The 15,420-nt window shown below is 36.1% G+C and overlaps 1 protein-coding gene across 2 annotated transcripts in view; it reads right to left on the bottom strand.

The window, feature by feature from the left end:
• Nucleotides 1-15,420, bottom strand: part of OMA1 (OMA1 zinc metallopeptidase) — a gene marked incomplete at its 5' end in the record, with an annotated part of 87,434 nt that overhangs the window by 27,156 nt on the left and 44,858 nt on the right. For both annotated transcript variants that reach the window (XM_079696621.1, XM_079696622.1), the window contains one exon: nucleotides 6,747-6,896. In XM_079696621.1, coding sequence (XP_079552747.1) covers nucleotides 6,747-6,896 — 150 coding nt within the window. The remainder of the gene's footprint in view (nucleotides 1-6,746; nucleotides 6,897-15,420) is intronic.

Consider the following 15,420-nt stretch of genomic DNA (forward strand, 5'->3'; position numbering starts at 1 on the left):
GTGATTAAAAATCTTCCATCAAACAAAAGCCCAGGACCAGATGGCTTCACAGGCGAATTCTATCAAACATTTAGAGAAGAGCTAACACCCATCCTTCTCAAACTCTTCCAAACAATATCAGAGGAAGGAACACTCCCAAACTCATTCTACGAGGCCACCATCACCTTGATACCAAAACCAGGCAAGGATGTCACAAAGAAAGAAAACTACAGGCCAATATCACTGATGAACATAGATGCAAAAATCCTCAACAAAATACTAGCAAACAGAATCCAACAGCACATTAAAAGGATCATACACCATGATCAAGTGGGGTTTATTCCAGGAATGCAAGGATTCTTCAATATACGCAAATCAATCAATGTGATACACCATATTAACAAGTTGAAGGAGAAAAACCATATGATCATCTCAATAGATGCAGAGAAAGCTTTCGACAAAATTCAACACCCATTTATGATAAAAACCCTGCAGAAAGTAGGCATAGAGGGAACTTTCCTCAACATAATAAAGGCCATATATGACAAACCCACAGCCAACATTGTCCTCAATGGTGAAAAACTGAAACCATTTCCACTAAGATCAGGAACAAGACAAGGCTGCCCACTCTCACCACTCTTATTCAACATAGTTTTGGAAGTTTTAGCCACAGCAATCAGAGAAGAAAAGGAAATAAAAGGAATCCAAATTGGAAAAGAAGAAGTAAAGCTGTCACTGTTTGCAGATGACATGATACTATACATAGAGAATCCTAAAGATGCTACCGAAAAACTACTAGAGCTAATCAATGAATTTGGTAAAGTAGCAGGATACAAAATTAATGCACAGAAATCTCTGGCATTCCTGTACACTAATGATGAAAAATCTGAAAATGAAATCAAGAAAACACTCCCATTTACCATTGCAACAAAAAGAATAAAATATCTAGGAATAAACCTACCTAAGGAGACAAAAGACCTGTATGCAGAAAATTATAAGACACTGATGAAAGAAATTAAAGATGATATAAATAGATGGAGAGATATACCATGCTCCTGGATTGGAAGAATCAATATTGTGAAAATGACTCTACTACCCAAAGCAATCTACAGATTCAATGCAATCCCTATCAAACTACCACTGGCATTTTTCACAGAAGTAGAACAAAAAATTTCAAAATTTGTTTGGAAAAACAAAAGACCCCGAATAGCCAAAGCAATCTTGAGAACGAAAAACGGAGCTGGAGGAATCAGGCTCCCTGACTTCAGACTATACTACAAAGCTACAGTAATTAAGACAGTGTGGTACTGGCATAAAAACAGAAAGATAGATCAGTGGATCAGGATAGAAAGCCCAGAGATAAACCCACGCACATATGGCCAACTTATCTTTGATAAAGGAGGCAGGAATGTACAGTGGAGAAAGGACAGCCTCTTCAATAAGTGGTGCTGGGAAAACTGGACAGGGACATGTAAAAGTATGAGATTAGATCATTCCCTAACACCATACACAAAAATAAGCTCAAAATGGATTAAAGACCTAAATGTAAGGCCAGAAACTATCAAACTCTTAGAGGAAAACATAGGTAGAACACTCTATGACATAAATCGCAGCAAGATCCTTTTGGACCCACCTCCTAGAGAAATGGAACTAAAAACAAAGATAAACAAATGGGACCTAATGAAACTTCAAAGCTTTTGCACAGCAAAGGAAACCATAAACAAGACCAAAAGACAACCCTCAGAATGGGAGAAAATATTTGCAAATGAAGCAACTGACAAAGGATTAATCTCCAAAATTTATAAACAGCTCATGCAGCTCAATAGCAAAAAAACAAACAGCCCAATCCAAAAATGGGCAGAAGACTTAAATAGGCATTTCTCCAAAGAAGATATACAGACTGCCAACAAACACATGAAAGAATGCTCAACATCATTAATCATTAGAGAAATGCAAATCAAAACTACAATGAGATATCATCTCACACCAGTCAGAATGGTCATCATCAAGAAATCTAGAAACAATAAATGCTGGAGAGGGTGTGGAGAAAAGGGAACACTCTTGCACTGCTGGTGGGAATGTGAATTGGTACAGCCACTATGGAGAACAGTATGGAGGTTCCTTAAAAAACTAAAAATAGAACTACCATATGACCCAGCAATCCCACTACTAGGCATATACCCTGAGAAAACCATAATTCAAAAAGAGTCATGTACCAAAATGTTCATTGCAGCTCTATTCACAATAGCCCGGAGCTGGAAACAACCTAAGTGTCCATCATCGGATGAATGGATAAAGAAGATGTGGCACATATATACAATGGAATATTACTCAGCCATAAAAAGAAACGAAACTGAGCTATTTGTAATGAGGTGGATAGACCTAGAGTCTGTCATACAGAGTGAAGTAAGTCAGAAAGAGAAAGACAAATACCATATGCTAACACATATATATGGAATTTAAAAAAAAAAAAAATGTCATGAAGAACCTAGGGGTAAAACGGGAATAAAGACACAGACCTACTTGAGAATGGACTTGAGGATATGGGGAAGGGGAAGGGTAAGCTGTGACAAAGGGAAAGAGAGGCATGGACATATATACACTACCAAACGTAAGGTAGATAGATAATGGGAAGCAGCCGCAGAGCACAGGGAGATCAGCTCGGTGCTTTGTGACCGCCTGGAGGGGTGGGATGGGGAGGGTGGGAGGGAGGGAGATGCATGAGGGAGGGGATGTGGGAACAGATGTATATGTATGACTGATTCACTTTGTTATAAAGCAGAAACTAATAAAAAAAAAAAAAGAAAAAAAAAAAAAAGAAACAGGAAATATCTCAAATAAACAACCTAAACTTGCACCTAAAGCAATTAGAGAAAGAAGAACAAAAAACCCCAAAGTTAGCAGAAGGAAAAAAATCATAAAGATAAGATCAGAAATAAACGAAAAAGAAATGAAGGAAATGACAGCAAAGATCAATAAAACTAAAAGCTGGTTCTTTGAGAAGATAAACAAAATAGACAAACCATTAGCCAGACTCATCAAGAAAAAAAGGGAGAAGACTCAAATCAATAGAATTAAAAATGAAAAAGGAGAAGTAACAACTGACACTGCAGAAATACAGAAGATCAAGAGAGATTACTACAAGCAACTCTATGCCAATAAAATGGACAACCTGGAAGAAATGGACAAATTCTTACAAATGCACAACCTGCCAAGACTGAACCAGGAAGAAATAGAAAATATGAACAGAGCAATCACAAGCACTGAAATTGAGACTGTGATTAAAAATCTTCCAACCAGGCTTCCCTGGTGGCGCAGTGGTTGAGAGTCCGCCTACTGATGCAGGGGATACGAGTTCGTGCCCCGGTCCGGGAAGATCCCACATGCCGCAGAGCGGCTAGGCCCGTGAGCCATGGCGGCTGAGCCTGCGCACCACAACGGGAGAGGCCACAACAGTGAGAGGCCCGCATACCGCAAAAAAAAAAAAAAAAAAAAACAAAGAATACAGAACAATACAAAAAGAAATACAAAAGATCATGAGAGATTACTACAAGCAACTCTATGCCAATAAAATGGACAACCTGGAAGAAATGGACAAATTCTTAGAAATGCACAACCTGCCAAGACTGAATCAGGAAGAAATAGAAAATATGAACAGACCAATCACAAGCACTGAAATTGAAACTGTGATTAAAAATCTTCCAACAAACAAAAGCCCAGATGGCTTCACAGGGGAATTCTATCAAACATTTCGAGAACAGCTAACACCTATCCTTCTCTAAGTCTTCCAAAATATAGCAGAGGGTGGAACACTCCCTCCCAAACTCATTCTACGAGGCCACCATCACCCTGATACCAAAACCAGACAAAGATGTCACAAAGAAAGAAAACTGCAGGCCAACATCACTGATGAACATAGATGCAAAAATCCTCAACAAAATACTAGCAAACAGAATCCAACAGCACATTAAGGATCATACACCATGATCAAGTGGGGTTTATTCCATGAACGCAAGGATTCTTCAATATATGCAAATCAATCAACGTGATACACCATATTAACAAATTGAAGGAGAAAAACCATATGATCATCTCAACAGATGCAGAGAAAGCTTTCGACAAAATTCAACACCCATTTATGATTAAAAACCCTGCAGAAAGTAGGCATAGAGGGAACTTTCCTCAACATAATAAAGGCCATATATGACAAACGCACAGCCAACATCATCCTCAATGGTGAAAAACTGAAACCATTTCCACTAAGATCAGGAACAAGACAAGGTTGCCCACTCTCACCACTCTTATTCAACATAGTTTTGGAAGTTTCAGCCACAGCAATCAGAGAAGAAAAAGAAATAAAAGGAATCCAAATCGGAAAAGAAGAAGTAAAGCTGCCACTGGTTCCAGATGACATGATACTATACATAGAGAATCCCGAAGATGCTACCAGAAAACTACTAAAGCTAATCTATGAATTTGGTAATGTAGCAGGATACAAAATTAATGCACAGAAATCTCTGGCATTCCTATACAATAATGATGAAAAATCAGAAAATGAAATTAAGAAAACACTCCCATTTACCACTGCAACAAAAAGAAGAAAATATCTAGGAATAAACCTACCTAAGGAGACAAAAGACCTGTATGCAGAAAATTATAAGACACTGATGAAAGAAATTAAAGATGATACAAATCGATGGAGAGATATACCATGTTCTTGGATTGGAAGAATCAACATTGTGAAAATGATTCTACTACCCAAAGCAATCTACAGATTCAATGCAATCCCTATCAAACTACCACTGGCATTTTTCACAGAAGTAGAACAAAAGATTTCACAATTTGTATGGAAACACAAAAGACCCCGAATAGCCAAAGCAATCTTGAGAACAAAAAACGGAGCTGGAGGAATCAGGCTCCCTGACTTCAGACTATACTACAAAGCTACAGTAATCAAGAAAGTATGGTCCTGGTACAAAAACAGAAAAATAGATCAATGGAACAGGATAGAAAGCCCAGAGATAAACCCATGCACATATGGTCACCTTATCTTTGATAAAGGAGGCAAGAATATACAATGGAGAAAGGACAGCCTCTTCAATAAGTGGTGCTGGGAAAACTGGACAGGTACATGTAAAAGTATGAGATTAGAACACTCCCTAACACCATACACAAAAATAAGCTCAAAATGGATTAAAGATCTAAATGTAAGGCCAGAAACAATCAAACTCTTAGAGGAAAACATAGGCAGAACACTCTATGACATAAATCGCAGCAAGATCCTTTTTGACTCACCTCCTAGAGAAACGGAAATAAAAACAAAAATAAACAAATGGGACCTAATGAAACTTCAAAGCTTTTGCACAGCAAAGGAAACCATAAACAAGACCAAAAGACAACCCTCAGAATGGGAGAAAATACTTTCAAATGAAGCAACTGAAAAAGGATTAATCTCCAAAATTTACAAGCAGCTCATGAAGCTCAATAACAAAAAAACAAACAACCCAATCCAAAAATGGGCAGAAGACCTAAATAGAGATTTCTATTTAGATAGAAATACAGATATAAAGATTGCCAATAAACACATGAAAGAATGCTCAACATCATTAATCATTAGAGAAATGCAAATCAAACCTACAATGAGATATCATCTCACACCAGTCAGAATGGTCATCATGAAAAAATCTAGAAACAATAAATGCTGGAGAGGGTGTGGAGAAAAGGGAACACTCTTGCACTGCTGGTGGGAATGTAAATTGATACAGCCACTATGGAAATCAGTATGGACGGTCCTTAAAAAGCTACAAATGGAACTACCATGTGACCCAGAAATCCCACCACTGGGCACATACACTGAGAAAACCATAATTCAAAAAGAGTCATATACCAAAATGTTCATTGCAGCTCTATTTACAATATCCAGGACATGGAAGCAACCTAAGTGTCCATCATCGGATGAATGGATAAAGATGTGGCACGTATATATAATGGAATATTACTCAGCCATAAAAAGCAACGAAACTGAGTTATTTGTAGTGAGGTGGATGGACCTAGAGTCTGTCATACAGAGTGAAGTAAGTCAGAAACAGAAAAACAAATACCGTATGCTAACACATATATATGGAATCTAAGAAAAAAACAAAAAATGTCATGAAGAACTTAGGGGTAAGACGGGAATAAAGACACAGACCTACTAGAGAATGGACTTGAGGATATAGGGAGGGGGAAGGGTAAGCTGTGACAAAGTGAGAGAGTGGCATGGACATATATACACTACCAAACGTAAAATAGATAACTAGTGGGAAGCAGGTGCATGGCACAGGGAGATCAGCTTGCTGGTTTGTGACCACCTAGAGGGGTGGGATAGGGAGGGTGGGAGGGAGGGAGATGCAGGAGGGAAGAGATACGGGAACATATGTATATGTATAACTGATTCAGTTTGTTATAAAACAAAAACTAACACACCATTGTAAAGCAATTATACTCCAATAAAGATGTAAAAAAAAAAGAAAAGTCAACTATACACACCAATTTATTCACTAAGACTTGCGGACTAGCAGGATTTTACTTTTCAGTCAAATCCTTTGAAAACTGATGGTAATCAAAATAGCTGATTATTTATTCTATCTTTTAAAAGAAATAACCAGAAAGCAAACTAATACAAAGGATTTTTTTTTCTAGTGCTCTTTTTCTAAGCACAAGAAGTAAAGTATTAAAAATAAATGATACAGTAAAAATAATGTCTTGCCTTACGCAGTTTAGCTTACCTGAGGTATGAGTCTATCCAAGTGCTCGGCCCGATTTCCATGAGAAGGGTGTGTAGATAACCATTGTGGCAACTTGGGAAGACCATGGAGGCTTTCTGCAAATTCCATCTGTTGCCAAAACACTGAACTTGCTCTGACGTCCACACAAGCCTAAAATCAAAATTAATAAAAGCACAAAGTAAGCTTACTTATGAGGACATTATTTTAAATTTACCTTTATGTCATTACATGTTTTAAAAATATTTTCCATTATCATTTTAATAAAAGTAGAATATGCTCATTGCTTTAAAAAAAAAAACTCAACCAATATGGTATTATAGAACTCAAAAAAATCTTCCTCCCTTGCCCTTCACCCTACACAGCATTCAAAATAATCCCACTCCCAAAGATAACCCACTATTTTCATTCAGTATGATGGATATTAAGAACATGTATCAAGGGTAAAAATCTTCCACACGAATTAAAAAAATTTAGGTTTCATATAAAGATTTTAAAATCTAATCTGTTATTAAACTGTACTAAAGAAATTTTACTCTTCATCTATACCACTAGAATAATTAGGAAAAGACCTCAAATAAATATAAAGAAACGACAGTTTTGCCCATTTTTGAATCAGGGTTTTGTTGTTGTTGAGTTTAGAAGTTCTCTATATATTCAGATATTAATCCCTTATCATATATATGATTTGCAAATATTTCCTCCCATTCTGTGAGTTGTCTCTTTTTACTCTGTGGATGGTGTCTTTTGATACAATTTTTTTTTCCCATTAAGTCCAATTTGTCCATTTTTTCTTTGGTCAACTGCACCTTTGGAGTCACAGATAAGAAATCATTACCAAAACCAATGTCGTGAAGCTTCTGCCCTATGCTTTTTTCTAACAGTCTTATTGTTTTGGGTCTTACACTCAGGTCCTTAAAAAATTTTGAGTTAGTTTCTGTATATGGTGTTATGTAAGGGTCCAGATTCACTCTTTTGTATGTGGATATCCTGCTTTCCCAAACACCATTTCCTGAAAAGACTGTCCTTTACCCATTATCCACCCTCGACAAAAATATGATTTGACCATATGTGTGAGGGTTTATTTCTGGGTACCTATTCTATTCTATTAGTCTATATGCCTTTCATGCTAATACCACATTGTTTTCATTACTGCAAATTTGTAGTCAGTTTTGAAATCAGGACGTGTGAGCCTTCTAAGTTTTGTTCTTTGAAAAAGATTGTTTTGGCTATTCAGGTCCCTTAAGATTGCATATGAACTTTAGGATGGGTTTTGCTATTTCTGCAAAAAAGAAGTGATTGGAATTTTGATAGGGATTACATTGAATTTGTAGATTGGTTTGGGTACTGACACTTTAACAACATTAAGTTTACAATCCATAAACACAGGATGTTTTTCCATTCATTTATGTCTTAAATTGTTTAAGACATGTTTTGTAGTTTTCACCATATGAGCCTGTCACCTCCTTGGTTAATTCCCAAGTCTTTTATTCTTGTGGATGCTACTGTAAATGGAATTATTTTTGTAGTTTCCTTTTCAGATTGTTCACTGTCCATGTATAGAAATACAATTGATTTTTGTGTGCTGATTTTATATTCCGCTACTTTGCTAAATTCGTTTATTAGTTTAAACAACTTTTTTTTTTGAGTCTTTAGGATTTTCTACATACATGATCATATCATCTGCAAAGAGAGATAATTTTACTTCTTCCTTTAAAATTTGGATGCTTTTTATTTCTTTTTCTTGCTGACTAGAAACTTCCAGTACTTTGTTGAATAGAAGTGAAAGTGCATATCCTTACCTTGTTCACTATCTTAAAGGAAAAGCTTTCAGTCTTTGCTGCTGTGGGTTTTTCATATATGGTTTTTATTGCAGTGATGGAGTTTCCTTCTTACCTCTATTTTGTTGCATGTTCCTTATCATGAAAGGGTGTTGAAGCATTTTGCCAAATGTTTTTTCTGTATCAATTAAGATAATCATGTGGCTTTTTCCCTTCATTTTGTTGATACAGCATATCACTTTGATTAATTTTTATATGTTGAACCATTCTTGCATTCCAGGGATAAATCTCATTTGCCCATGGTGTATAATCCTTTTAATAGGTTGCTGAATTATATTTGCTAGTATTCTGTTGAGAGTTTTTACATCAATGTTCTTAAGGGATATTAGTCAGTAGGTTTCTTTTCTTGTAGTGTCTTTGTCTGGATTTGGTGTTAGGATTATACTGGTTTCACAGAATGAGTTAGGAAGTGTTCCCTCCTCTTCAGTCTTATGGGAAAGTTTGAAAAGGACTGGTATTAATTCTTCTTTAAATGCTGGGTAGAATTCACCGGTGATGCTGTCAGATCCAGGACTTTGCTCTGCTGGAAGATTTTGATTACTTATTCTCAATCTAATTACTAGTCACCCTTACTACTGCTTTTACTGTGTCCTATAACTTTTGGTATATTATGTTTTCATTTTCATTCATCTCTAGTATTTATTAACTTCCTTTGTGATTTCTTCTTTAAATTCATTGGTTGTTTAAAAGTATATTGTTTAGTGGAGGCTAAATAATATGCTACTAAACAACCAATGGATCACTGAAGAAATCAAAGAGGAAATAAAAAAATACCTGGAGACAAATGAAAATAAAAACACGATGATCCGAAACCTATGAGACACAGCAAAAGCAGCTCTAAAAGGAAAGTTTATAGTGATACACTCTTACCTCAGGAAACAAGAAAAGTCTCAAATAAATAACCTAACTTTACACCTAAAGAAACTAGAGAAAGAAGAATAAACAAAACCCAAAGTTAATGGAAAACTGATGAATTCATAAAAGTGCTAACAAAAGATCAAGATAAAAAAAATTAATTACATGGGATTGAGTGAACTGATGAGGTTGATTATAATTTTTGTGACTTTCTGTTTGAAAGAAAAAAGAGACTGTCAAACGTTAAAATAAATAAATAAATAAATAAATTTGAATTCTAAAAAAAAAAAAACACCAAAGTTAGTAGAAGGGAAGAAATCATAACCATCAGAGCAGAAATAAATAAAATAGAGACTAAAAAAAAAATAGAAAAGATCAATGAAACTAAGAACTGGTTCTTGAAAAGATAAAACTGATAAACTTTTAGCCAGACTCATCAAGAAAAAAAGGGAGAGGACTCAAATCAATAAAATTACAACGGAGAAAGGAGAAATTTACAACTGACACCGCAAAAATACAAGGGATCATTAAGAGACTAGTACAAGCAACTATATGCCAATAAAATGGACAACCTGGAAGAAATGGACAAATTCTTGGAAAGGTACAACTTTCCAATAGTGAACCAGGAAGAATTAGAAAATATAAACAGACCAATCACAAGTAATGAAATTGAAACTGTAATTAAAGACCTTCCAACAAACAAAAGTGCAGGACCAGATGGCTTCACAGGTGAATTCTATGAAACATTTACAGAAGAGCTAACACCTATCCTCAAATTCTTCCAAAAAATTGCAGAGGGAGGAGCACTCCCAAGCTCATTCTACGAGGCCACCACACCCTGATACCAAAACCAAGGATATCACAAAGAAAGAAAATTACAGACCAATATCACTGATGAACATAGACACAAAAATCCTCAACAGAATACTAGCAAACTGAACCCAACAATTCATTAAAAGTATCATACACCATGATCAAGTGGAATTTATCCCAGGGATGCAAGGATTCTTCAATATACGCAAATCAATCAATGTGATACACCACATCAACAAATTGGAGAATAAAAACCATATGATCCCAACAGACACATGAAAGAATGCTCAACATCATTAATCATTAGAGAAATGCAAATCAAAACTACAATGAGATACCAACTCACACTGTTCAGAATGGCCATCACCAAAAAAATCTACAAACAATAAATGCTGGAGACGGTGTGGAGAAAAGGGAACCCTCTTGCACTGTCGGTGGGAATGTAAACTGATACAGCCACTATGGAGTACAGTATGGAGGTTCCTTAAAAAACTAAAAATAGAACTATCATATGACCCAGCAATCCCACTACTGGGCATATACCCTGAGAAAACCATAATTCAAAAAGAGTCATGTACCAAAATGTTCATTGCAGCTCTATTTACAATATCCAGGACATGGAAGCAACCTAAGTGTCCATCAACAGATGAATGGATAAAGAAGATGTGGCACATATATATAATGGAATATTACTCAGCCATAAAAAGGAACAAAACTGAGTTATTTGTAGTGAGGTGGATGGACCTAGAGACTGTCATACAGAGTGAAGTAAGTCAGAAAGAGAAAAACAAATACCGTATGCTAACACATATATGGAATCTAAAAAAAATGGTCATGAAGAACCTAGGGGCAAGATGGGAATAAACATGCAGACCTACTAGAGAATGGACTTGAGGATACGGGGAGCGGGAAGGGTAAGCTGGGACAAAGTGAGAGAGTGGCATGGACATATATACACTACCAAACGTAAAATAGGTAGCTAGTGGGAAGCAGCCGCATAGCACAGGGAGATCAGCTCGGTGCTTTGTGACCACCTAGAGGGGTGGGATAAGGAGGGTGGGAGGGAGGGAGATGCAAGAGGGAAGAGATACGGGGACATATGTATATGTATAACTGATTCAGTTTGTTATAAAACAAAAACTAACACACCATTGTAAAACAATTATACTCCAATAAAGATGTTAAAAAAAAAAACAAAACCCCATATAATCATCTCAATAGATGCAGAAAATCTTTTGATAAAATTCACCCATTTATGATAAAAACTCTCCAGAAAGTGGGCATAGAGGGAACATACCTCAACATAATAAAGGCCATACATGACAAACCCACAGCTAACATTATACTCAATGGTAAAAAGTTGAATGCATTTCCTCTAAGATCAGGAACAGGACACGGATGCCCATTCTTTCCCCTTTTATTCAACAGAGTTTTAGAAGTCCTAGCCATGGCAATCAGAGAAGAAAAAGAAATAAAAGGAATCCAAATTGGAAAAGAAGAAGTAAAACGGTCACTGTTTGCAGATGACATGATACTATACTTAGAAAATCCTTATTATGCCACCAGAAAACTACTAGAGCTCATCAATGAATTCAGTAAAGTTGTGGGATACAAGATTAATATATAGAAATTGGTTGCATTTCTATACACTAAAAATGAGCTATTAGAGAAATTAAGGAAACAATCCCATTTACCATCACAGCAAAAAGAATAAAATACCTAGGAATAAACCTACCTAAGGAGGCAAAAAACCTGTACTTGGAAACCTCTAAGACGCTGATATAAGTAACTGAAGATGACACAAACAGACGGAAAGATATACCTATTTTCTTGGATTGGAAGAATCAGTATTGTTAAAATGACAATACTATCCAAGGCAATCAACAGATTCCATGCAATCCCTATCAAATTACCAATGGCACTTTTCACAGAACTAGACAATTTTAAAATTTGTATGGAAACAAAAGAGCCCAAATAGCCAAAACAATCTTGAGAAGGAAGAACAGAGCTGGAGGAATCACACTTCCTGACTTCAAACTATACTACAAAGCTACAGGAATCAAAAACAGACATATAGATGAATGGAACAGCATAGAGAGCCCAGAAATAAATTCATGCATTTATGGTCAATTAAGCTAAGACAAAGGGGGCAAGAATATAAAATGGAGGAAAAACAATCTCTTCAATAAGTGGTGCTGGGAAAACTGGACAGCTACATGTAAAAGAATGAAATTAAAACACTCTCTAGGGGATTCCTGGTGGTCCAGTGGTTAGGGCTCGGCGCTTTCACTGCCATGACCCAAGTGCAATCCCTGGTGGGGAAACTAAGATCCCGCAAGCCGAGTGGTGTGGTAAAAGAAAAACAAACAAGCAAACAAGCCCCAAAAATCCCCATTCTCTAACACCATATACAAAAACTCAAAATGGATTAAAGACTTAAATGTAAGACCAGATACTATAAAACTCCTAGAGAAAAACATAGGCAGAACACTCTTTGACAGAAATCACAGCTATAGCTTTTTGGATTTGTGTCCTAAAGTAAATAAAAGCAAAAATAAACAAATGGGGCATAATTAAACTTAAAACCTTTTGCACAGCAAAGGAAACAATTGGCAAAACAAAAAGACAATCTACTGAATGGGAGAAAATATTTGCAAATGATATGACTGATAAGGGATTAATATCCAACATATATAAACAGCTCATATAACTCGATATCAAAATATCAAACAACTTGATTAAAAAACGGGCAGAAGAACTGAGTATATTTTTCCAAAGAGGAAATGTAGATGGCCAGCAAGCACATAAAGATACTCAACATCACTAATCATCAGGGAAATGCAAATCAAACCCACAATGAGTTATGATGTCACACCTGTCAGAACAGCTATAATCAAAAAGAACACAAATAATAAATGTTGGTGGAGAAAAGGGAACCCTCCTACACTGTTGGTGGGAATGTAAATTGGTGTGGCCACTGTGGAAAACCTCTGCATGGCGGTTTCTCAAAAAACTAAATATAGAACTACCATATGACTCAGCAATTCCACTCCTGGGTATATATCCGAAAAAAAAACCCCACTAATTCAAAAAGATACATGCACCCCAATGTTCATAGCAGCATTATTTACAATTGCCAAGATATGGAAACAACCTAAGTGTCCATCAACAGATGAATGGATAAAGAAGATGTGGTACATATATATAACGGAATACTACTCGGACATAAAAGTGAATGAAATAACGCCATTTGCAGCAACATAGAGGTAATTAGACATTATCATACTAAGTGAAGTAAGTCAGAAAGAGAAAGACAAATATCATATGATATCACTCATATGTGGAATATAAAATATGACACAGATGAACCTATCTATGAAACAGAGGCAGAATCACAGATATAGAGAACAGACTGGTGGTTGACAAGGGGGAGGGGGTTGTGGGAGGAATGCAGTGGGAGGTTGGGGTTAGCTGATGCAAGCTTTTATATATAAAATGGATAACAACAAGGTCCTACTGTATAGCACAGAGAACTATTCTCAATATCCTATGATAAACCATAATGGAAAAGAACACAAAAAAAGAATGTATATATATATATGTATAACTGAATCACTTTGCTGTACAGCAGTAATTAACACAACACTGTAAATCAACTACACTTTAATTTTAAAATAAGTAAATAAATAAATGCATTAGTCTCCTAATAACATTAAAAAAACAAGATTTGAAGTTACAAACCAAGGTTACAGTAATACTAACTTTTATACTAATGGTTGTTTTTTCCTTTAAATGTCTCTTAAATCATGTAGAAAACAAACAAAAAGTACAGTTACAAACCACTGTTACAATAATACTTTTACAACTGTCCACGTTTTTGCCTTTATTAAGATCTTTATTTCTCCATACAGGTTTTGTTCTGTTTTGTTTTTTTGTTTGTTTTTTGGGCCATGCAGCATGTGGGATCTTAGTTCTCCAACCAGGGATCAAACCCGCACCCCCTGCCCTGGAAGCGTGGAATCTTAACCACTGGACCACCAAGGAAGTCCCTTCAGTCTATGAGTAACTATCTAGTATCCATTCATTTCACCTTGCAGGACTCCCTTGTACATTTCCTGCAGGGCAAGTCTAGTGGTCACAAACTCCCTCAACTTTTATTTAACTGGGAATGTTTTCATTTCTCCCTCATTTTTGAAGAACAGTTTTGCAGGATATAGGATTCTTGGTTCACAGGTATTTTTTCTTTTAGCACTTTAAACATACTGAGCCCTGTCTTCTGGTCTCCATAATTTCTGGTGAGAAATATGCTGAAAATCTTATAAAGGATCCCTTGAATGTGATGATTTGCTTCTATCTTGCTGTTTTCAAGATCTGCTCTTTGTCTTTGCCTTTTTAAAGTTTGATTATAATGTACCTCAATGTGGGTCTCCCTGTTCATCTTCCTTGGAGTTCAATGAGCTTCTTTGATGTTTATGTCTTTCTTCATTTTAGGTAAGTTTTCAGCCATTATTTCTTCAAATATTCTCTCTGCCCCTTTCTCTCTCTCTTCTCCTTCTGGGATTCCCACAATGTGTACGTTGTCCACTAGATGGTTCCCACAAGTCCCTTAGGCTCTGTTTGCTTTTCTTCAATCTCCTTTCTTTCACTTCCTCAGCCTTAATAATTTCTATTGTCTTATCTTCAAAGTTCACTGATTCTTCTGCCTGTTCAAATCTGCCTTTGAATCTGTCTTGTGAATTTTATATTTCCATTACTGTATTTTTCAGCTCCAGAATTCCTTGTTGGCTTCTTTTTAGGTTTTCTATCTCTATATGGATATTTCCATTTTGCCGATAATCACTTTCTTGACTTCCTCCACACCTTCCTTTAGTTCTTTGAGCATCTTTAGGACAATTATTTTAAAGTATTTGTCTAGTATACCTGCCATTAGGTTTTCTTAAGGGACAGTTTCTGTGGATTTATTATTTTATTTTGAATGGGCCATACTTTCCTGTTTCTTTGTATATCTTGTGCTTTTTGGAGAACACTGGACATTTGAATCTAATAATGTGGTAACTGGAAATCAGATTCTACCCCTTCCTTAGGGTTTGCTGGGTTTTTTGTTGTTTTGTTACTGTTCCTTTGTTTGTTTTGCTGTAGGCTGTCACTGTGCTGGGGATCAGCCTGAG

The sequence above is a fragment of the Hyperoodon ampullatus genome (genome assembly GCF_949752795.1).
Source record: "Hyperoodon ampullatus genome assembly, chromosome: 2".
In the NCBI taxonomy this organism is placed as follows: domain Eukaryota; kingdom Metazoa; phylum Chordata; class Mammalia; order Artiodactyla; family Ziphiidae; genus Hyperoodon; species Hyperoodon ampullatus.